Genomic DNA, 23,471 nt, shown 5'->3' with positions numbered 1-23,471 from the left:
AATAATTCAGCCATGATGGAATGGTGGAGCAGGCTCAATGGGCTGAATGGCCTAATTTTGCTCCTATGTCTAATGGTCTTATGGAATGATACCCAGATGTCTAGAGTAATATTGCTGCTATCAACCAGTAAGCAAACTAAACTTCATAGTGGATATCTCCATTTCCTGTATCATTTCTTTCTAACATGGCATAACATTTTCAGCATACAGGTATTTCTTTTTTACTGACTTCTTTATAAGACGTTGGTGCTCTTAAACCTCCCTTTCAATTTTAAAGAACTTTTGTCCAATGCATCTTTAAAATAAAAAAGCACCGGAAACCGCTGGCATACAGGAACAAGAGTGAATATGAGTGCTCTGTGTCATATTTTGACACTGTTTCATTGACATGCAGAAATTGATCAAAATGCAGTTGATTTATAACATGGCCTTAGCAGCAGCTTGCTTGGGATAAAGGTAGAGTTTGCACACATTTAACTTTAGGGTCCAGTGTTTTGATGATGTGCTACTGCTAACCTGGATTGATTTACTAGCCAATTTCCAATTTTATTTTTGTAGGGTTGAACCTGAGGAACCCAGTCAGAAGGAGAAGCTAGTGATTTCTGAGGAGTGCGAGCTGATCACAGTTGTTGCAGTGATCCCTGGACGTCTAGAGATCACCACACAGCACATTTATTTCTATGATGGCAGCTCAGAGAAAGAAGAGACAGAAGAGGGTGAGAGTCTGAAACTGCTCTGCAGCTAGGTTGATATTTCAATAGTAACTAATTGTTCCAATTCTCATTCCCATTCCAGTGATTTTGATTTGAATGCTTTCTCCAGGCTAGCATTTCAAAGCCATGCTTCACCTGAATCAAGATTCAGTAAGGATGACATAGGATTATAGACTCCTATCCATTAAGATTGTAGCTGATCTGCACTTAAACTCTATTGATCTCTATTTGTCAAAAAAAAAAACAGCTTTGATTGATCAGCCTTCTGAGGAAGAATTTTTCTGACTTTTCTAGTTTTTTGTGTCAGGAAAGTGTTTCTTGTTTACACTTGAGGATACTTGATTTCTATTTTAAGATTTGTGATTTCCTGCCCTGGATTTCCCCAACAGAAGAAATATTTTCTCCATATCATTTTAACTACTTTTACTTTCCGATAATAAGTTTGAGGGTATGCAAGCCGTATCTGCAGATCTGTCTTTGCAATTTATCCATTTAAAATATTATTCTGATGAATCTGCACTGCCAATATATCATCTCGAAGGTGCAGCCTCTTAAACTGATTGCATTTCTCTAGACAGAATCTAATCAAAGCTTTGGACATTAAAGCATTACTTTCTCACTTGGACCCAAAGATCTCACACTTTCAAGTTGAACTCCACTTGCTATTATTTTTCCCTTGCACTTGATCTGTTTAAGATCTATAATTCCTATTGTCCCCATGCATCTGATGTATTTTGGAGCCACAATGTAGATACCTGGGAGTAGTATTCCATCAATCAGAACCTATGTCACAACGTTAGATCTGATCCCATTCTTTGAATGATATTGAAAAGAATTTTATAAAATGCCTACTGCATGGACCACCAGACACAAGGACAGCTTCTAACCTACTGTTACCACACTCTTGATGACTGCCTGATGAAAAGAGCACTCCCTCTCTCCCCCGCCGCCCTCCCCCCCACCCCCCTCTATCCCCTGCCCTCTCTCCCCTACATTATTCTCCCTTTCTCTCTTTCTCGCTCTCCATTTCTCCCTTTGTCTCCCTCTCTTCCTCTCACTCCTCAGTCTCCCTTTATTTCTCACTTTTCCTTTCTTGCTCTCCCTTCATCATATTCTCTCTCCCTCCTTTTCGCTCTCCCTCTCTTTCCTTAAGTAATGTCCAATGTGACAATTCCTGAACCCAGTTTCAGAAATCACTGATCTCTTTTCAAGCCAGGCCAGTGTTCTTGAATGATAATACATCCTTGGGGAAAATTAATCATTGCCAGAGTGATGATACTCCTCAAAAACAGAAGAAGTTTGTGAGTATTGGGATCTCAGAAAGCAACGTGGTCAGCACCTGACAGTGGATCTTTTGGATGAATTTAAGATGACAGAAGACGGTTGATGGATGAATACCAGATGGAACCACCCTGTTGCTCTTCAGAGGGTACTTTTGAAACATTTGTATCTCCTGAGAGAAAATTCAATCTTAGTTAATTGATCATTACCAACATCAGGATAAAAATTTGTGCAGTAACACAGGCTAAATGCAAAAAGCAGCAAAGATTGCACCCTGTGTTCTTTCCAGAAAATCTATTCTGTTTACCTCAATGAACTACACTCAGTTTTTTTTAAGAATTAGTGTATAGCTGCCTAGGCCAGGATTCAACGCCCATCCTTAATTGCCCTTGAAAGGTTGACGATACATTCTAAAGTGCTGTAGTCCCATTGATGATCATATTCCCAGTATTCTTCAGGAACAATTGTTGATGAAGGATTGGATTGGCAGTCTACTTCCAAATCAGGATATCATACCAGTTGAAGGAGAACGTGGAGGTGGTGGTGCACCCATGCAGTTGCTGCCTTTGTCCTTCATGGCTGTAGATTTATGGGTTTTGGGAGTGAATCATGGCCATCGAGCGAGAAAGGAACAAGGTAAACTGAATTGTTGTGTTGCTCTTTCAGGTATTGGGTATGACTTCAAGCGTCCACTCTCCCAACTCCGGGAAGTGCATCTGAGGCGCTATAACTTAAGGAGATCTGCTCTGGAGTTCTTCTTCATTGATCAATCGAACTACTTTGTCAATTTCAAGAAAAAGGTATATCTTTTTTTAAGCAATGTCTTTCCTATAATTAATTGGGCTGTGGTTTGGGATATTTTTAGGTTTCAGTTTTTGAAATGTGTCTTATTTCTGGTAAAGCTGAAGGTTACTGTCAATCTCTAATTGCCGTGAGGATATAGTACCAGGTCATCTTCAAGCCATTGTAGGAAGTGGTTTAATACAATTTAACCTTTACCAAGGATATTAACCATTCTGGTGTCGAACTGTGATAAAAGGGTGCGGCTTGGGCGCAGGCCCGAGAAACTATCAAAACAACAGGGCTCTGGTCTGAGAGCATGGAAGAACCTGGGATTTGGCCAATTTGAGTTACGGGCCAACTTGAAAAGGTCAAGATGTAGGGAGGGGAAGGGCGGGTCGGTTCGCTTTTCTGCTCTGCAACATTTACTCTTCTCTGCGCTGAACTGAGGATGTGGATTAACAGGCTCCTGAATCGACTGCACTGATGACTGGCTTTGTGACTGTGACTCACCTTTGTGAGCTTCAGTTCTGAATGCTATTTGCTTACTCTTATTGTTGGCACGATTTGGTTTTTTCCTGCATATTGGGTGTTTGATGGTGTTTTCTTTTTCTCTTGGGTTCTACAGGGTTTCTTTGTTTTGGGCCTGCCTGTAAGGAGACAAAACTCAAGGTTTTATATGTATACAAAAGATAGCTTATCGGTTCTGACCTGAAGCACCAACTGTTCCTTCTTCCATGGACGCTTCCCGAACTGCTCAGTGTTTCTAGCATATTTGTTTTTATTTTCGAATCAGAGACAGTTGCTTCAGCGACATCTATCATGAGATATATATATTGGGTAATACAAATGAGAGAGAGCTCCTCTATGCTACGTCCAAAAAATGCAGATCCTTTTACATCTAAATACAGTGAAGAGAGGAGTTTAATGTGTTTGTTGTCCTTTAGTTGTTTTATAAATACTATTCCCCTATTAATGACTGAAGTGTCAACCCACATTTTGTCTGGAGGTCTTGGTTTTGAACTATAAACCCACAACCTCCTATTTGAATGAGTATATTATCACAGCTTAACAAAAAAAATGGATGTTGAGTTTTACTGCCTCAAAACTGCCCAAGTTCCTTTTTATTCAGTAGTGTTCTCTTAAGTTTGAATAATTAACGTCAGCAGAGTGACATCAAAATTTGTCCATATATCACAGTCTATTTCCCACAATAGCTGTGATTCTAAAGACAAGCAACGGCTTGTATGATATGTGGCAGGTATATCGTGTATGAGTGCGAATGTACCTTTAAGAGCTGATTGAAATAAGATATGATCTTGATACATTGTGGTATGACCTCAATACATTGAACTTGTTTTTTTCTTAACTTGAAAATGGCTATCTACCATGAAGGATATTCTGTTGTTAGCACAGCCTTGCCTAGGTGATAGCATCTGCAGCAATACTAAAGAAAACCTACTGACAATGTAGAAAGTAGGAAGGAGAGATAGTACTGTATATGTGAACACTCTGAGATATTTATCACTGCAAAAATCTGACTGGACTGCACCCATGTCACTTGTGTGAACATATTGAGCAAGATAATTCCTGCTTAGATCTGAACTAAAGCAAACCTTTTTTTTCTTGTAGCATCTTTCAAGATCTCAAGATGTGCAAAATCAGACATGTACCGGTAGTCCAGTTATATAGCACTTATGGCAGAGAAAAACTGTTCCAGCAACCCTTACTAGTTTCAGTGGTAAATGTGCCTTGTGTAAATAAGCAAGGAAATAAAACACTCTCCCTACTGTGTCCATTCATGCTCTCCTTTTCACCTGACCAATTAATGCATAAAGAAAGTTCACATAATAATATTGTGTAAATAAGGGTACTGAGATCACCTACCTTACTCTCTTGTTTTTACACAGGTCCGAAACAAAGTGTACTCGCGCATCCTGGCAGCACGACCCCCCAACCTCTTCTATTTCGATAGCCGCTCTCCACAAGAACTGCTAAAAGCATCTGGGTTAACTCAAGTAAGGCGCTGTGCCTCTGTGTGAATTGGGATGTCAATGACTGTCACATTTTTCTCATTGAGCCAATGCAGCCTCTGTGGGGAAAAAAACTGTCAAATGAATCCCACTGCTGTGCCCTTTCCCCAAATCCCTGAAAATCATTCCTTTGAAGTATTTATCCACTTCAAAGTTTATAGTTGATTTCCAAATGGACAATGAACCCATGAACACTTCCTTTTATTTTCTCCTCCCTTTTTGCACTAATTTAATGTAAATATATACTTATTGTAATTTATGGTTTTACTGCGATGAAATATCCTTAGAGATGTGCAGAGCAGAATTTGTTCTGGCTTTTTAGCTCCAAACAGGCAATCGAGTTTCAGTTCCATGCTTGTACTCTGATTTCAAAATTTGGTAAATGAAATTTTAAAAACTAATTTCAGGAATAGTGTATGACATAAGCCAGTGGTGTGTTGCACATTTAGACCACGTGACTGTTATTCTGTCTGTTCTCCTTAACCAGGAAATGCAATTTCATAAGAGTACTTCTGCATCTTTCAACCCAACTGGTCCATGCCAGCCACAGCATTCCCCCTGCCAGTTGCCTGCATTCAGCTCCCAACCTTACAAGCCTCATCTCTCCTGTACCTATCCAAACGCTTCTTAAATGTTGCAATCTTGTACTCACTCTCCTCCATAAGAAGAAATTAACTCTCAGGTCTTTTTTTTAATTCTCTCAACTTTTATTAGTGGCTTCTAGTATTGGCTTAAAAGCCCCCTCATGATTTTATAAGCTTTTATGAGGTTTCTCCTTGTTCTCCTGTACTCCAGGGAATAAAGATCTACTGTAGCTGACCTCTCCCAAAATTCAGACCCTTCTGTACCCTCTCTATCTTTTCTGTAACAGAGTAACCAGAACTGCACACAGTCCTCCATGTGCACCCTCACCAATGACTGTACAACTGCAGCATGCTGTCCCTACTCTGAAACTCGGTGCCCGGGCTGTTGTGGGCTAGCATGCTAAATGCCGTCCTCACCACACTGTCTATTTGTGGGGCCACTTTCAATACCGTGTAATATTCCTCCCAGGTCCATCTGCACCCTGCCATTCACTATATGGTTGACTGTCCAAACTGTATCACTTCATACTTAGATAAGTTGAAGTCTAACTCCCTAACTGACCAAGATTTCTTCATAGTTCTTTGTAACCTACTTCACTATCAACAACAACCTTTAATTTAGTATCATCAGTAAGCTTGCTAAAAATGGCATGTACATTCATATTCAAATTGTATACATCAATATTGAATAACACTGATCACTAGAGCACTCCACTAGTCACAGGTGCCCAGTCACAGAATCGACCTTCAACCATTACCCTCTGCTTCCAGTCACTGAGCTATTTCCAAATCGATCTCAGCAACTCCCCCGAATCCGATGTGACCTGATCTTCCAGGTTAGCCTGCCATGCGAGATCTTGTCAAAGGCTTTACTAAAGTCGATACAGATAACATCCTCTGCCCTGCATTCATCTATCCCCTTAGTTACCTATTTGAATATCTCCAAAAGATTTGTCAAACTACCTCCCATATGCAAAGCCTCACTGACTATTCCTAAGCGGGCTTTGATTATTAAAGTGTTGGTAGATCTTGTCCCTCAGAATTCCCTCCAGTACCTTCCCTACAATTGAAGTTAGGCTCACTGCCCTTTAGTTCCCTGGCCTGTCCTTTGTACATCCCAATTTCATATTATTGTACGTTTGTTGAACTCCATGGCAGGCTGTTGGTGTATTGGAGTCTTACAAAGTGAAGAGCAGCTCCAAAAGTGATTTATTTCTGTCCTTAATTATTTATGTGCAGGTATTGGAAGTTAAACTTTAACTCTCTGTTTAATAATGGAAAGGTTTCCAGTATTTATTATAATTCTTGTCTCAGAAATTAGGTTGATACTTAAGTAATATTTCATCAGTCACTTACAAAGATGTAATAAAACTTTCTAATTGTTGTGCGGTACACCACCATTCCAAAAAGCAGGGTGCTCTTGTGACTTTGCGGGCTGTGTAGTAAATGTCACTATTCTCTTTCAGAAATGGGTTCAGAGAAAGATATCCAACTTTGAGTATTTAATGCAACTTAACACCATTGCAGGAAGAACCTATAACGATCTATCCCAATATCCAGTGGTAAGTTTGCTCCTAAAGGAGTGACGAGTTCTGACCCTTCCGCTTCAGCTCCCTGTCAGATCAAGGAAGTTCAAATCTTCATGAGCTCGCAAAACAGTTGAAAGTGTACACATATCAATATCAAACTTACAAAGCAGGGATACAACATAGTTAGAGTAAATCTTCTCCTACATTTCCCCAAAGCAAGTTTTCTCAATTTGTGTTCCTAAGTGATACCAGTATTTCATATTAAATTCTGCAGAGTTTACAGGTTAGAATTCTGACTATTAAAATGTAGGCACAAGACTACGTAAAATTCATTTCACATAATGACCGGAAACAATCAACAAAATTGTTTTTTTTTATATTGATTATTTGACCATGATTTTATGATTTAAAAAAAAAACACCAAGTATCTAGAAGAGAGAATGTTTTGTTTTGATAACTGAACTTTATTCTATTTAACTCAGTTTCCATGGATTATCTGTGACTACACATCTGAGGAGTTGGATTTGAACAATCCAAGTGTCTTCCGAGATCTGTCTCGCCCAATTGGTGTGGTGAATGATAAACATGCAAAGGATGTAAAGGAGAAGTAAGTTGAGTTGTACTTGCCTCTGTATTTGTTTGGATGGTGGTATTTTCTGTATGATAAAGAATGGTTCACGTCTCCAGCCATTTTGTCACCATCATCAGATGAGGAAAATCCAGAGTGCTAAATGATGATTACTACCAAATGGCCTTATTAAAAAGGGATTGTCCAAAGACAACAAACGATGACAAAAACCAGCTTGAAGTGATCAGTTAAAAAGCCTGTTCCTTTTAGCCACATGGATGTACTGTAGGCTGATCACTTGGATGTGGCACTGGTTACCAAAGTACCTCAGATTGGCACTTTTAGGAAGGGGAAAAACACACTTAGGAAACATGCCATTGACATTTGGTACCATAAGATATACGAGTAGCATTAACCCATTTCGCCCATCGAGTCTGTTCTGCCATTTATCATGGCTGATCCACTTTTCCTTTCAACCCAATCTGCTGCCTTCTCCCCATATCCCTTCATTCCCTGACCAATCAAGAATCTATCAACCTCTGCCTGTAATAAATAAATAAATAAATATATCTATCTATCTATCTATCTAAAGACTTGGCCCGTGGCAATGAATTCCACAGATTCAGCAATCTCTGGCCAAAGAAATTCCTCCTCATCTCTTCGACTAGGATTCCCAAGTATTCTGAGGCACTGTTAGGTAATGGTGTCGTCTCTCACATAACAAGTTCAGGGGTAATCTGATCATGGTCTTTGAAATTATTAAGGAATTTAAAACAGTAACTTACATAGAATGTCTTTGGTCAGAAAACTAAAATTAGAGCTGGACAATTAGAGAGGTTACCTGATAGAGGTGTATAAGATGATGAGAGGCATTGATCGTGTGGATAGTCAGAGGCTTTTTCCCAGGGCTGAAATGGTTGACACAAGAAGGCACATCTTTAAGGTGCTTGGAAGTAGGTACAGAGGAGATGTCAGGGGTAAGTTTTTACGCAGAGAGTAGTGAGTACGTGGAATGGGCTCCAGCGACAGTGGTGGAGGCGGATACGATAGGGTCTTTTAAGAGACTCCTTGATAGGTACATGGAGCTTAGAAAAATAGAGGGCTATGGGTAACTCTAGGTAATTTCTAAAGTAAGTACATGTTTGGCACAGCTTTGTGGGCAGAAGGGCCTCTATTGTGCTGCAGGTTTTCTATGTTCCTATGAATCTAATTCAAGAGCAAGATCAGGAATTTTTCTCTATAATTGGTGAATTGATGAAGTGTTTTGAGAGGTTGGTGTTGAAACAATGTATCAAATCCTACCTGAGAAGCAACTTGGATCTGCTTCAACTTGCCTACCAGCACCACTGTTGTAGACCTAATCAAAGGTGATAATGAATCTGCATTTAGGAGGGCGATTGAAAATCTCACTGAGTGGTGCCACAACAGCAATCTCTTACTCAATACCAGCAAGACCAAGCACTGATTATTGACTTCAAGAGGAGGAAACCAGAGGTCCGTGAGCCAGTCCTCATTGAGGGGTCAGAGGTGGAGAGGGTCAGCAACTTTAAATTCTTCAATGTTACTATCTCAGAGGTCCAGTCCTGGGCCCAGCACATAAGTGCAATTACAGAGAAAGCACAGCAGCTCCTCTGCTTCCTAAGAAGTTTGTGAAGATTCAGCATGACATCTAAAACTTCGACAAGCTTCCATAGATGTGTAGTGGAGATTATATTGACTGGCTGCATCTCTGCCTGGTATGGAAACACTAATGCCCTTGAATGGAAAACACTGCAAGAAGTTGTGGATTTGGGCTAGTCCATCATGAGTTAAGCCCTCCAACCACTGTGCACATCTCATGAACGTTACGATTAGCTGATGTATTGAGTACGCCTGCAAGAAAACGAGTGTTAGCATTGTATATTTGTATACAACCATACAGTATATGTACCCTGATAAGAAATTTACTTTGAACTCTGAATGGTAGTGGGAAAACCTGGATCAATTAGAGCTTTCAAAGCTGAGATCAACAATTTTCTCTTGGGTTAATTTATCAAGTTATGTTGGAAAGTAGGTATATGACTTCCATATGGTATAGATCAACTCCATTATCACCTTAGATGTTCCTTCTGTGTCAATTCCAGTTCCAGTTCTGTTGGCTCTAAGCTTGTTTTTATAGTTAATATGGAATCCACAAACAGCCACAACTGGACGAGGAGGTACCGAAGGGCAAGAATGTTCTAGAATGAGAGGTGGTGCGCTCCTTCCTCATTATTTGCTGAGGTTCTGATGCCATCCCATTGTCTCTTTTCCCGCTTTGAATGGTCACAGGTGAGGGGTTTCTACAAATTGCTGAGTGTCATATAGCCTTGAGAGTATCCTTGAATTCTTTCCTGTGTCCTCAAGTAATTTCCTGCCATGGCAGAACAAGGAGGAGAGTATCTGGGTTGGGAGCCTGGTATCACACATACAAATGAGGTAGCCTGCTCATTGGAGCTGGATAAATGTAACTACAGTCTCTTCTGGGGATCTAGATTAAGGAGAAGATGACAATGTTGGTTTTGGTACCTTGCCAGGAAATTTATGAAAGTTGTATCTTCGATACCTCCTTAGAGCCTTGGGGTCCCTGCTGTAGGAAGTCCATGCCTCTAATATACAGCAGCAGTGAGCTAAAGGTGTTTAACAGCAGAATGTACTCCTTCAATAAAGGGAAAGGAACGCACTCTGTGATAGTTCAAGAAAGTGGTAAAAAAAATCAATTCTTGGAAACTGAGTTAAGTAATATGTAGGAATAGTCGGTGATCTAACTCTTTCTAATTCATCACTCAGGTATGAAAGCTTTGAAGATCCTACAGGAAACATTGACAAATTCCACTACGGTACACACTATTCCAATGCAGCTGGAGTCATGCACTACATGATCCGGATCGAACCTTTCACTACGTTGCACATCCAGCTACAAAGCGGCAGGTCAGGATTTTTTCATTAAGTTGATGGATCTTCACCTTAGCTTCAGACTGGCATCAATTGCACAGAATTGCAAGAATATGTATTGTAATAGTCTGAGGGATCTCCGTGCCAATTTAATATATCTAAGAGGTTGAGAATTTTTGCAAGTTAAGTCTGTTTGAAAAGCTAAAGGATATATTAAAAAAAAAGAAACTGAATTCCCCAGCTGGAAAGGGGATGAGGAAAAGGTTCACTTTTTACTTTGATAAACAGTGGAACTGAAGTGAAGGACCACATCATCTACTGATGCTGCTGCTCGATGTTCTCATATTCTTAATCCAACAGAAAAGGCAGAATCTAAAATCAAAACCAAGCTCTTTGGGGGTAAAATCTGGAAAAGCTTTTTCCACACAGAAGGTAATGGAAGGTTACAAATACTTGGTCATTGGAGCTTGCATGAAGAGGTAGACTGCCAACGTGTGAGAGTGCTGAAGGGTGTTAAAAGACATTGACCAAAAATGGAAAACTGGAATTGTGATATGGGATAGACACAGTAAAGTCCAATCTGCTACTGAGGGGTGCTGTATGGTGAACTTGAACAACCTCTTAGTGCGGAGATTCACTTGAGCAAGGTTGTTTTCAAATTAGCTTCAAAATGATATCTAGACTTGAATTGTACCTGTGGGTGTTTAATGGGACAGAAGAAATGAACTCTGTTTTGAATTGAATTTGTCCAGGGTACTTAATGACAATTTAGAGCTCTGTTTTATATATACATATTGTGCTCTACTTCATCTGAGTTTAGTTATTGAAACAGTGTAATGGGTGGTTAAATCTATATTTAATCAAGGCAAGAGCCTAAAATGGAATGCACTCAATTCAGATAGTAAGAGTTTATTTTGATGAGCATGAATTCTGAATAAAAAATAACATCTATGTACCATCATTTCAACTACTGTTGACAGAATCATTTTGAAGATTACATCTAATAATAAAGACAGATGCTTCAGTGTTTAGATTATTGGGCCCCAATGATCCTGGCTTTCTATTCATTAAGACGATGCAGCTGCCATGTTTTTGACACAGTACCACAATGATCAGGAACCATACAATAAGAGAAACATCTTAAAGCCTTTCTCGATACAAAGGGAAATGTTTAATCAATGAATGGTGTGCCTTCTGAAGATGTGATCAGTGAACTGCAGCATGGCTACTCACTAACACCATGTCACATTCCATAACTGCTAAATATTTGTGATCCACAGGTTTGATTGTGCAGACCGCCAGTTTCACTCAATTCCTGCAGCCTGGCAGGTTCGGATAGACAACCCTGTTGACGTGAAAGAGCTAACTCCAGAATTCTTTTACTTCCCAGAATTTCTGGAGAACCAGAATGGTAAGCAGAGCTCTGGCTTCTTTCCTTAAAATCAAGCAGATTCTCATTTTTAATGTTGGCATGGTTTTACTGTTAAATGTGATAAAACCATGAAAAATATTTTTTAAGAAATGCATTAGGACACACATTTTATAAAATACTTTTCATGGCTTTATGGAACAGCAAAGTGCCTTAAACAGTTCAAATATTTTTATGCATAGGTGCTGATATAATGAGGGTAAGATTATTCACCCAAGTTACAATATTCAAAAAGACCAAGATCAATGAGTAATAGATTAATTTGACAATAGTTCTGAGATAAGTAATAGTCAGGATGCTGATAGAACTTCCAGAGTGGCTTGAGATGTTTAAAATCCATCTGAAAGGACAGGCAAAGCCTAATTTTAACATCTTGTCTAACTGAGACTACAATTAATATCATTGGATTCTCTTAGTACTGTATTGAACTGTTGTCTGGAGTTGCATCCCAGTATTCAGACCTGAGGCCAAAGTACTACCACTGATCCACAGCTGTCATCACTTGAAATGGGCAAACAGATAGTTGGCTTTAGAAACACCAGGAGGAATTAAAATTAAAGCTACAAGTGTACCTCAGCATTACAACAGGTTTTCTGCACTCTTTGCACAAGCAAACAGAAAATCAATCATAATTCCTCTCCCTAATTGTTATATTATTAACCCTGTTGAGAAGTGTGCCTGGGTACATATCACCTAGAATTAAAATTGGCCGTGATAGCTTCTACAGTCAAATGGTCTGCATAATCTAAGGAGATGGAAACGTTAGCTATTTTAGAACAGCATTGCACTTTCTGCTAGGTCACTAGTGAGTATGGGGAAGGGGAATGCTCCAATGCTTGCATGTCCTATGACAGCATTTAATAGTGGCTTAATGAGAGGAAGAGAAAACTAAGGGAAGAAATCCTTGATGAAAACTCATTTTCATTTTCTTCTGTGCAGACAGGGGTTGCTTTCCTGGAAAACAATTCTTCATGTGATTAATGCAGGGTCACTTGTATATGTTTCTGTTTCTCATCATCTTTCTCTCTATGTTCACCTTTCTCTGACGCTATCACTTCACCCTTTTGCTTATTTTCACATCCCTTTTCCCACCACCCACTTCTTCACTTGTGACTGTATCTGTCTCTTTAAGCTTTATTCTCTCAGTATCTTTGCCTCTAACATCCTAATTCTGCGTCCCTCCCTTTCCCCAGGGTTTGATCTTGGTTGCCTGCAGATGACCAGTGAAAATGTGGCTGATATCGTCCTGCCCAAGTGGGCAAGATCTCCTGAAGACTTCATTTATAAGCACAGGAAAGCACTGGTAACTAAGAAGAAGAAAAAAATCGATTTTTTTTTTGGTGAATTCTTGAGCTTTTCTTTAAGAACCTTTTCCAAGTTCCCTTGAGAGCAATAAAATGCCATATTGGCAGATTAAGATTCAATTTCAATCCTGTGTTATCCCTCTTTCCCATCCATCTGAACAGCAAGGTACAACACCAGTCTCAATGTGAAATCAGATGTGAGAGGTGTGACATTTATTATGTTTTCTCCAGCTTTGTAGAAAACTTGCTTCTTCACATTTCCCATCGATTGTGACTCCTCCACCTGCCTTTATTATGGTACTAGATTGGGTAAATAGGTGATACGGCAAATCCAATGCAAGAGTGTATCCCAAATGTGCATCATTTCTTTTTTTTCCCGATATGTTTACTACTTTGAATGTTAGTATTCCACAGATCAGTCTCCAATATACTCAGATAACAATCGTTCTACACCTAAAAACCCCTGGATCCTTATTAAATTCTAGTCAATAATGGAGGATGTTTACAACTGGGGAAAATTGAAGTATTGTTAATTATCATCTATAACATTCTCTAGGCAAAACTAGCCCATTCAGGACATAAATCTCACTCCATTGTAAAACTATAATGGTTTTGGAGACAGAAGAAACTACAGATGCTGGAAGCAACATACAAGATGCTGGAGGACCTCAGCAGGTCAAGAAGGATCTATGGAGGGAAATGAACAGTTGACAATTTGGATCGAGATCCATCATATGGAATGCCTAAATTCCCACCGCCTCATTTTCACAATGAATGTCTTGACCATGTATGCTTCTATCCCCCAACTGGAAGGCCATGGGGGCTCTCTGTTTCTTCCTGGAACATAGAGTTAATCAATCCCCTCTTTAAGCACCCTCCTCTACCTGACAAAACTTGTGCTTATCCTTACCAAATTACCTTTTGAAGTTTTCCAATTTCTCTAAATCAGAGGTGTAACCATGGGCTCTCAGATGGGCCTCAGCTATGCCTACAGATTTTATTGGCTACAGGAAGCAGTCCATGTCAAAATCTACTCTGGCACCATTCCTCAATACTTTCTCTCAGCCTAGATTAAGAGTCTGAATTCAAATCACTTACTCTTCAAAGTTCAAAATAAATATATTATTAAAATATACAAATTTGTCACAATATAAAACCCTGAAATTCATTTTCTTGTGGACATATTCAATAAATCCAATAATCATAATAGAATCAATTGAAGACCACACTAACAGGGTGGATAAATCATTGTGAAAAAGGTAGCTAACTGTGTAAAAGAAAGAATAATAAATAAATAAATAAATAAATAAATAAGCAATAAATATAAAAACATGAAATGAAGAGTTCATGAAAGTAAGTTCATAGGTTGTGGGAACAGTTCAGTGGGCAAGTGAATTTGAGTGAAGTTATTCCCTCTGGTTCAAGAGTGTGATGCTTGAGGGGTAAATAGCTGTTCCTGAACCCGGTGGTGTGAGTCCTGAGGCTCCTGTACCTTCTTCCTGATGGCAGTAGAGAGAAGAGAGCATGACCTGGGTGGTGGGGGTCTCTGATGATGAATGCTGCTTTCCTGCGACAGCGTTCCATGCAGATGTGGTCAGTGGTGGCAAGGGCTTTACCATGATGTACTGGGCCATATCCACTACTCCGTGTAGGATTTGCCATTCAAGGGCATTGTGTACCAGGCTGTGATGCAAATGTCTCCACCACACATCTACAGAAGTTAGTCAAAATTTTATCAAGACCAGTCAAAGTTTAGTCAAATGCCGCCATGCTTTCTTTGTAACTGTATTTACATGCTGGTCCCAGGATAGATCCTCTGAAATGATAACACCATGCAATTTAAAGTTGTCTCCACCTCTGATCCCCTGATGGACCTCTGGTTTCCTTCTCCTGAAGTCAACTTTCCATTTCCCTTCACTGATGCTGCCTGACCCACTGACATTACGTGTGAACTCAAGTGCCTATGTCATTATAGTTAGTGGCAAAAATATGTACTATAGTTCACTCATTATTTATTTAACCTGATAGAATTCACTGTTGCAGATTGGTGTTCACCTGCAATGTTCACAGTACCTTCCCAATACTCTTCGGTATTTCACTTAACCCATTCCACTCTAATCCTCTTATCTGCTTTGCACTTTATTTTCATTGTTTTTCTCAATTACTTGACTGTGTTTTGTTTACTTTGCATGCAGGAGTCAGAGCATGTCTCCACAAACCTCCATGATTGGATTGACCTGATCTTTGGTTACAAGCAGAGGGGACCTGCAGCTGTTGAAGCACTGAATGTCTTTTATTACTGTACATATGAAGGTATGGCAACTCCACAGGTGTCAACCAAGTAGTTTAAGTACGAGTTTATAAAATGAAGTTCATCAGATCATGAGATGTTAATTTGTCTCAAGTTTTTCTATATTCTTGGTTCTCAAGCTGAAAAGTTATCTTCTTCTTCGACCCTTAGCTCCAATGGAGCATCAGTCATTGATGATTTCCCATCTCTATTTTCCTCTGAAGTCCATGGTATGGCTGGAGTTCATCAATGTATCTGCAATCCATTGCATTCACTGTACAGGGGATTGGCCTATACAGCAAGCTTAAAAATCAATTCACTGTAATTGCTCAGGGTCTTAGGATTGATTTCAATGGCACAAAACTATTGTGATGTACCAATGGCTTTTGGGACCGTGTGGTGAAGGGAGCCATTGAAATTAAACTAGAGAAAAAGTATTTTAACAACAAAGGCCTTGCTCTAAGTACTGGAATTCGATTGCAAACATACGCCACTGGACGAGATATGCCCAGGCATAATCCCTGATGAAGATGACAGAGTTTGTCATCGAAATGTCAGTTAAAATGGATACCTGTACCCGGCTGGAAGCCCAAGAGGAGGTTTTTGTCATTTACACCAGGAAGGCACTCTCTCAGGGTTTGCTTTAAAGCTGTCAAATTCTGGGGTTAATCAGAGGAGAGTCAAGGTGCAATAAATACTTGTAGCAATCCTACATCCTTTACAGATAGATGAATCAGTGGCCATGCTTTCTAGATGTGATTACAATTCAAAAGAAATTTTTAAACTGTGAAATCAAACTTGTTAGTTTCAAATTCATTGCATACTAATGTAACAGTATTTTGACTTGATCTGTTTTTATGGGCCATGCAGGTACCATCTCCAGTTAAATTCTGAGCCTTGGTGATGGTTTGGAATTGAAGCTGTAAGACTCAATTTGTTTCCCAGCATTAATTCGATGCTTTTTGCACAGGTGCTGTGGATCTGGATGCAATTGCTGATGAGACAGAAAGGAAGGCGTTAGAAGGGATCATTAGTAACTTTGGACAAACCCCATGCCAACTCCTGAAGGTGAACTTAAATTGGATTGTTACCTTCTTCTGCAAACAATCATGTTAAAACATTCACTCACTTTCATTGACTTGTCTTTTTAGTTCTGTCATATTTCCTGTTTCATTTTTTACTTTAGTTACTTGCAAATTAGGAACTCTCCTAATATTGAAATGTTTTGAAGATGGTTTTCCCTTGAAATATTTTCCAGTTGAAGTCAGGGAGTCCCGAGCAGTTAAGATCAATATTTTCTGGTCAGTGTGAACAAGTGAACTTAATTCCTCAACGTAGCTTGCTGCAAAACAATGAATTTAAGAAGAATTACTAATCCTGCAATACCGATATAATAGCACAGTAACCACTTATCCAGATTTAAATGCCAGGATCTAAATGTGAGAATTTAAATTTAGTATAAATTACAGAAGTTAATGTTGGTATTTGGTCATTAATCTGGACTGTATCTAACACAAAAGCATAATTTATTTGACTGCCCTTTGAATTGCATTCATTCATGAAGATATTTCATAGCTGAACTATACTATATCACAGTATACACATCACAGGCACATTTCCCACCTTAGTTTTCAGCACTACAGCCAATCGTTATTCCTTTCCCAAACTCAGGTAGCCATCTGCCAGTATTTTAGCTCACAATCAATTGTCCAAATGTTTATCTCGGTCTTGAAAGTACCTGACATTATCCACATTTCCCTGCAGTAGAGAATTCTAAAATTCTCTGAGTGAAGAAGTTCTTGCTCAGATGAACCTTAAATAGATAACCTCTCATCCCAGGAGGAATAGAGTTTAGATGTTGGAAAGAGTAGATAAAACAGAAAAAGATTGTCTACAGCAAAGAAATGACAATTCCTGTAATTATTTTTTAAAACTTTTTTATTGAGTTTTCAAATAATTACAGAAATAAAAGAAAATATATGAAAAAAATATATACCCTTCCCCCCTCCCCCTAATATCCCTATAGAAAAAAAAAGAAAGAAAGGAAGGAAAAAGAAAGAATGCCTGGATATCGGAAGATCCCCACATGCTCCATGGAGTTCGTAATAACTTTAGTATATATATTAATTTCTTTCCCCAAATAACCAATTATTTTATCTTCGGAGCACGTATATATTTAATCCTGTCTTTTGTAAATAAGGATGCCAAATTTTCAAAAATGTTTCATATTTATCTCTTAAATTATAAGTAATTTTTTCAAGTGGAATACAGCCATAAATTTCCTTCTTCCAACAATCTATACTTAAGTATGTATCTGATTTCCAAGTAACTGCAATAGCCTTTTTGGCTACTGAAAGTGCAATTTTTATAAAGTCTTTCTGATATTTATTCAATTTGGGTTTCGGTTTTATCCCATCAATATCACCTAGTAAAAATAATATTGGATTATGTGGAAGTTGTGTTCCAATAATTTGTTCCAATAAAACTCTTAAATTTGTCCAAAAAGGTTGAATTTTAGAACAAGACCAAGTAGAATGTAAAAAAGTACCTATTTCTTGGTTACATCGGAAACACTGATTAGATAAATTTGGGTTTAATTTATTTATTTTTTGTGGTGTAATAAATAATTGATGTAAAAAATTATATTGCACTAATCTTAACCAGACATTTATTGTATTTGTCATGCTATCAAGACATTGTCTTGACCAATTTGTTTCTTCAATTTTAATATTCAAGTCACATTCCCATTTTTGTCTTGACTTATGGACTCCTTGTTTAATTGCCTGTTTTTGAATCAAGTTATACATACAAGAGATAAATTTTTAATCTTTCCTTTTTGAATTAAAGTTTCTATTTCATGAGATTTCGGCAATAACATTGTTTGACCTAATTTTTCTCTTAAATAAGCCCTTAGTTGGAAGTAACAAAAAAGAGTGTTGTTTGATACTTTATATTTATTCTTTAATTGATCAAATGACATTAAAAACAAATGTCAAAACAATCTATATATCTAATCCCTTTTTGAAACCAATTATATAAAAGTTGATTATCCATTGTAAAAGGAATGTCTATTTTGAATTAAAGATCTCTTTGCTAATAAAAATTTCTTTGTCTCATCATCAACATTTATCTTATTCCATAAGTCAATCAAATATTTTAATATAGGAGATTCTTTCTTTTCCCGTATCCATTTAGATTCCCATTTATATATAAAATCTTCTGGTGTATTTTCTCTTATTCTATCTAGTTCTATTCTAATCCATGCCAGTCTATCTTTCTCAAAAAAAGATGCAATAAATCTAAATTGATTTGCTTTATAATAATTCTTAAAATTTGGAAGTTGTAACCCTCCTAGATCAAATTTCCATGTCAATTTTTCCAACGATATTCTTGACATCTTACCTTTCCAAAGAAACTTCCTCACATATTTGTTTAACTCTTGAAAAAACTTCTGGGGTAGTTGTATTGGTAGTGATTGAAATAAGTATTGTACTCTAGGGAATATATTCATTTTTATGGTATTTATTCTACCTACTAATGTTATTGGTAACACCATCCATTTATCAAGATCTTCTTGAATTTTTTTCAGTAATGGTATGTAATTTAATTTATATAAGTTCTTTATATCATTACCAACTCTTAGACCTAAATATTTTATACCATTTGCTGGCCATCTAAACAATTCCTGTAATTATTGACTTGATTCATCTTTTGTTCCAGGAGCCACATCCTCCACGTCTTACTGCAGAGAATGCCGAAAGACGATCAGCGCGATTTGACAGCTATACAGCAAATGTCTTTGATCAGCTGGGCCAACTTAAGTCATTCTTCATTGAGGTAAGTGGTTCATAATGCTCGGGAGAAGGTACTTATGGATTGGAGAATGCCTTTCCTCTCTATGTAGAGTTGCATTAATTAGAAACTGGCCATTAGATTCAGTTGACTTATGCCATTGTCTGTGTTTCACAGGAGGTTCTTCTCACTATTGTATCATTCACCGTAATCTTCATTCACTTGCTCAATGCATATTTATTCAGGTTCCCTCTGGGACCTGACAATAAATGTTTGCTTTGCCAGAGGTATTTAAATTTGATCAATGAATAAAAATGAGAAACTTTGCATCAATGGCATTAGCTTTAAATGCTCCATGTAACATTGTATTCCACATTTTAAGCACTCTCTGGGTAAATAACTTCTATTTTGCTCTATCAAAATTCCCCAATATGATGTATATGTCTATAATATCCCCCTCCCCCATCTTCTATCAGGAGAACAATACCAGCTTTTCTATTGTCCCATCTGGCATCATTCCAGTAAGCCTGAACCCTCTTTGGTATCTTTCCATTTGTTGATTTATTTTGAGGTTATATTCCTCCTTTCACACCACCATCAGCCCCTGACAAAATAAATATTATTCTACAAAAATCCACAGCTGAGTGAAAGGCCAAACTTAAAGGGGTTATACTTAGGTGCAACTTTTCATCAGCAGCTAGGTGGGTGAATTGATAGCAAAGAATTTGGAAAGGCTATTATGAAAATATGACAGCGAGTGACCTAAGCTGAGAACAAATCATCTCAGGATATAGAACATATAGGATGCATGGGCACAAGGAAAAGCCAATTGGCGGTGCTTGTTAATAAAGACTGACATGATTACAAAAGATAGAAAGGGCTTTGATTTTTGAATGCTTAAACAAAAAAAAAATTGTATTTCTTTATGTATAAGGATGTAATGATAAAGTGGAAGGTCATCCAAAATGCTGTGAATCCTGATTAATGGAAATGTTCTACACTGCGCCTGTGCATACGTGCACTTGTGCATATGACAGTAAACTCAACTTTGACATTAACTTTAGGGTAAATGCATCAAGTGATATGGAACAAAGGGTATGGAAATGGAGATGAGGAAGTGATCAGCCTTGATTGATTCAATGGAAGAAAAGGCTTGAAGAGCTTTCCTTATAGTGAAATATATCAGAGGCAATTCTTTCACAATTCTGTTGGCAGTTATGCATGAGATGAAGGTTTATCACTTGGTTACATTGTGTGTACAGAGGATTTGGAGGTTATTGATGTGAGTGGAGTAGAACTAAGAACAAAAGGATGGGTATGATAGGAAAGTCATAGGTTCTTGGCCCAAATGGTCTGGGAGTTTCAAAGAGTTCCCTGCCGTTCACATCTCTCCAAAAACATTATATATCAATAGTAGAATGTATAACTTGACTTATATGACATATCTTTTCTTCAGGGTATCAGTGATGATATTCCATTGGTACAGGCTGTGGTGCCAAAAAACCAAGCACACACGTTTATCACACAGGGATCTCCAGATGTTCTGGTGAGTAGAAAGTGTTAAGAAAGACAAAAATCATCTGGTTCTTTTATTGCATTAAAAGCATACTTTGAAAATAATAAGGATTTAACCAATGCCCAAATAAGTTTGGTGACCAGAAGTATTTACTTTGAAGAACTTGTGCAATGTTCAATAGGAGAAGAACTGAAGAAAACAATGTGAGCCAAACTTTGACTTGGACATATGTTTGAAACAATCAGTTCAAAAGGACAAAGAAACAAAATGTCTGGTCTTGAAACTTCGACCTCCCAAGATGATGATGATGATTGATGACATTTTAAGGCTCCCATGTAAAGCAAGGTTCAATCACATACCCATCTTTCTTGCAACAACACTGTAATCCAATTGGGAGCTTCCAGATGCACTATCCAACTGATTGTAACTACCCAACCATTGGAAAAGTTTAATTTAAATTGTCCCGTTCACTCTCGGCTAACGGCAAATGAAACACAGAGTTCAAGTTGCATGACCTGATGAATGGCACTGTCACTATTAGTAAAAACTCAACGAATGTTAATCTCTCCAGATCAATCATTTGCAACTGTCTAGAAAGTTTGATTTCATGAGAAACTACCTAATGATGGTTGCTGAAAAAAAATTAGTTGCATTTTTTGATCTTGAGGTTGTATGAAAATACGGGATGGACAGTCTGCTAGGTGAAGATGTGTCAAAGATGCCTATTCAATTTTGTCTTATGTGCTCCACTGTGTGAACTTGCTTTACATTTGCTTGTGTGCCATCCAACAGGTTTTAGGTTGGTTTTGATAGATTATTGTTCTTGGATCACTAAATCAGAACAGTGCATTGCCCTTCACGAGCTGTGGAATCTGTACTGGTTTTTTGTAGAGTAATCTAGTCAGATCATTCCTCTGCTCCTTCTCTGCAACCCCTTAAGGTATTTTTTTCTGAAGGTGCCTTCGTTCCCTTATGAAGGCTCTAAGTACCTTTGTTTACATCACATTTGGAGACCAGATCATAGTCAATTAACTAGTAAAATACCTTTCCTCATATCTTCCATGTTTCTTTTGCATATCACTGAAGATATCTATGCCTGATGCTTGAACTAACCATTTCTCATTATTTACCATATTAAATCTAGTCTATATTTATCAAATCTCTATTCAAATTCATGTGTTACAAAATACCCAAGCTTCTACAATCTAGACTTACTGTTGAAACTTCCCGAATCCACACCTACTCAGTTAAATTTCTTTAGTACCTTCTCTACGATCTTTACACCCTTCTTAAAATATGATGAGCAGAAATGAACACAAATACACTTATGATCACCCCATGTTTTATGAAGGCCCAACATAATCGCCAAGCCTTTATACTCAATACTTCTGTTAATGAAGTGCAGGATCTTTGCAACGTGCTTTGTCAAAGATCTTTGCACATACCTGTGCACACTTGGGCAACTCTGTTCCAGTGCACTCCTTACAATTTTGTCAGTTGATCAAGATTGTCTCTTATTCTTTCCATAAAAATGTAGCACTTCTTATTTTTCTGACACTTTGATGGGCCTGGCTTATTTACTTTTTTGTTTCTCTCAGGTAACAGTGAGTATGAATGGTTTGATAGGAACTCATGGCTGGTTGCCATATGACAAAAATATTTCAAATTACTTCACTTTTACCAAGGACCCAATCATTTCCAGTGTCAAGTAAGTTTACTTGTTTTCTGCAGTTTATAAAACTCCACCATAATTCTGAGTTAAAGTCTTCTTCAAGGTTTACATGGAAGCAATTAAATCACTATCTTCTTTAAAACTCATGGGGTAATGTAACATATAAACAGGCCACTTGATCCTACACATCCACGTTGGCCAGTGGGCACACATCTGTACTAATCCCACCTTCCAGTACTTGGCCTGTAGCCTTTGGCACCCAGGTGATTCCTCATTGAGACACATCTTGAAAGTTGCAAAAGACCCAGACTCCACCATTCTCCCAGGCAGTGTATTCCCAATATTTACCACTCTATGTGTGAAAAGGACCCCCACAAACACCTCTAAATCTCATTCCTTATTCTAATTCTATGGGTCCTCTAGTATTATCTACCTCTGATATGGAGAAACATTTCCTGCAGTCTACCCTATTTATACACCTCGTAGTTTTATATACCTGAATCATGTCTCCATGTATCCTTCTCTGCTCCAGAGAAAATAGACCTCACCTCATAACTGAAAACCTCATTCCAGGCATCGTCCTGGCGACTCTCCTCAGTGCCTTCTCCAGCACTATCACATCCTTCCTGCAGTGTGGTGACCATAACAGCACATAGAACTCTAGCTGGACCAATGTTTTATAAAGTTAGAATATAAACTCCCTGCTCTTATAGTTAGTACCTCAAGTAATGAAGACCAGTATCCCATAAGCATTCTTAATCATGTTATCTGCCTGTGCTACCACCTTCAAGGATCTTTGGACTTGAAACCCAAGTTCCCCTGTTTCTCAATACTCCCTAAGTGTATATTCCAGCCTTATTAGTATTCCCAAAACAAATAACCACACATTATTCAGGTTTAAACCCCATCTGCAATTTCTCAGCTCATTTCACCAAGGCATCGCTATCACTTGTAACCTAAGACTCTGCTCAACACTGTTAACAGTCCCACCAATCTTAGTGTCATTTGTCAGCTAACTAAATGTGCCTCTTGCACTCACAGCCAAATTATTCATGTATATTTCAAAC

At 38.1% G+C, this 23,471-nt stretch overlaps 1 protein-coding gene across 2 annotated transcripts in view; it reads left to right on the top strand.

Moving 5' to 3' along the window:
* Positions 1-23,471, top strand: part of nbeal2 (neurobeachin-like 2) — a 221,302-nt gene that overhangs the window by 181,221 nt on the left and 16,610 nt on the right. For both annotated transcript variants that reach the window (XM_059973955.1, XM_059973948.1), the window contains 13 exons: positions 559-716; positions 2,661-2,794; positions 4,685-4,792; positions 6,858-6,953; positions 7,403-7,527; positions 10,297-10,437; positions 11,682-11,812; positions 13,024-13,133; positions 15,330-15,447; positions 16,395-16,492; positions 19,145-19,261; positions 20,673-20,762; positions 22,331-22,440. In XM_059973955.1, coding sequence (XP_059829938.1) covers positions 559-716; positions 2,661-2,794; positions 4,685-4,792; positions 6,858-6,953; positions 7,403-7,527; positions 10,297-10,437; positions 11,682-11,812; positions 13,024-13,133; positions 15,330-15,447; positions 16,395-16,492; positions 19,145-19,261; positions 20,673-20,762; positions 22,331-22,440 — 1,536 coding nt within the window. The remainder of the gene's footprint in view (positions 1-558; positions 717-2,660; positions 2,795-4,684; positions 4,793-6,857; positions 6,954-7,402; positions 7,528-10,296; positions 10,438-11,681; positions 11,813-13,023; positions 13,134-15,329; positions 15,448-16,394; positions 16,493-19,144; positions 19,262-20,672; positions 20,763-22,330; positions 22,441-23,471) is intronic.

This window comes from Hypanus sabinus, chromosome 1, assembly GCF_030144855.1.
Source record: "Hypanus sabinus isolate sHypSab1 chromosome 1, sHypSab1.hap1, whole genome shotgun sequence".
In the NCBI taxonomy this organism is placed as follows: Eukaryota; Metazoa; Chordata; class Chondrichthyes; order Myliobatiformes; family Dasyatidae; genus Hypanus; species Hypanus sabinus.
The sequence above is the reverse complement of the archived record's forward strand: the minus strand, read 5'-3'. Positions and strand labels throughout refer to the sequence as shown.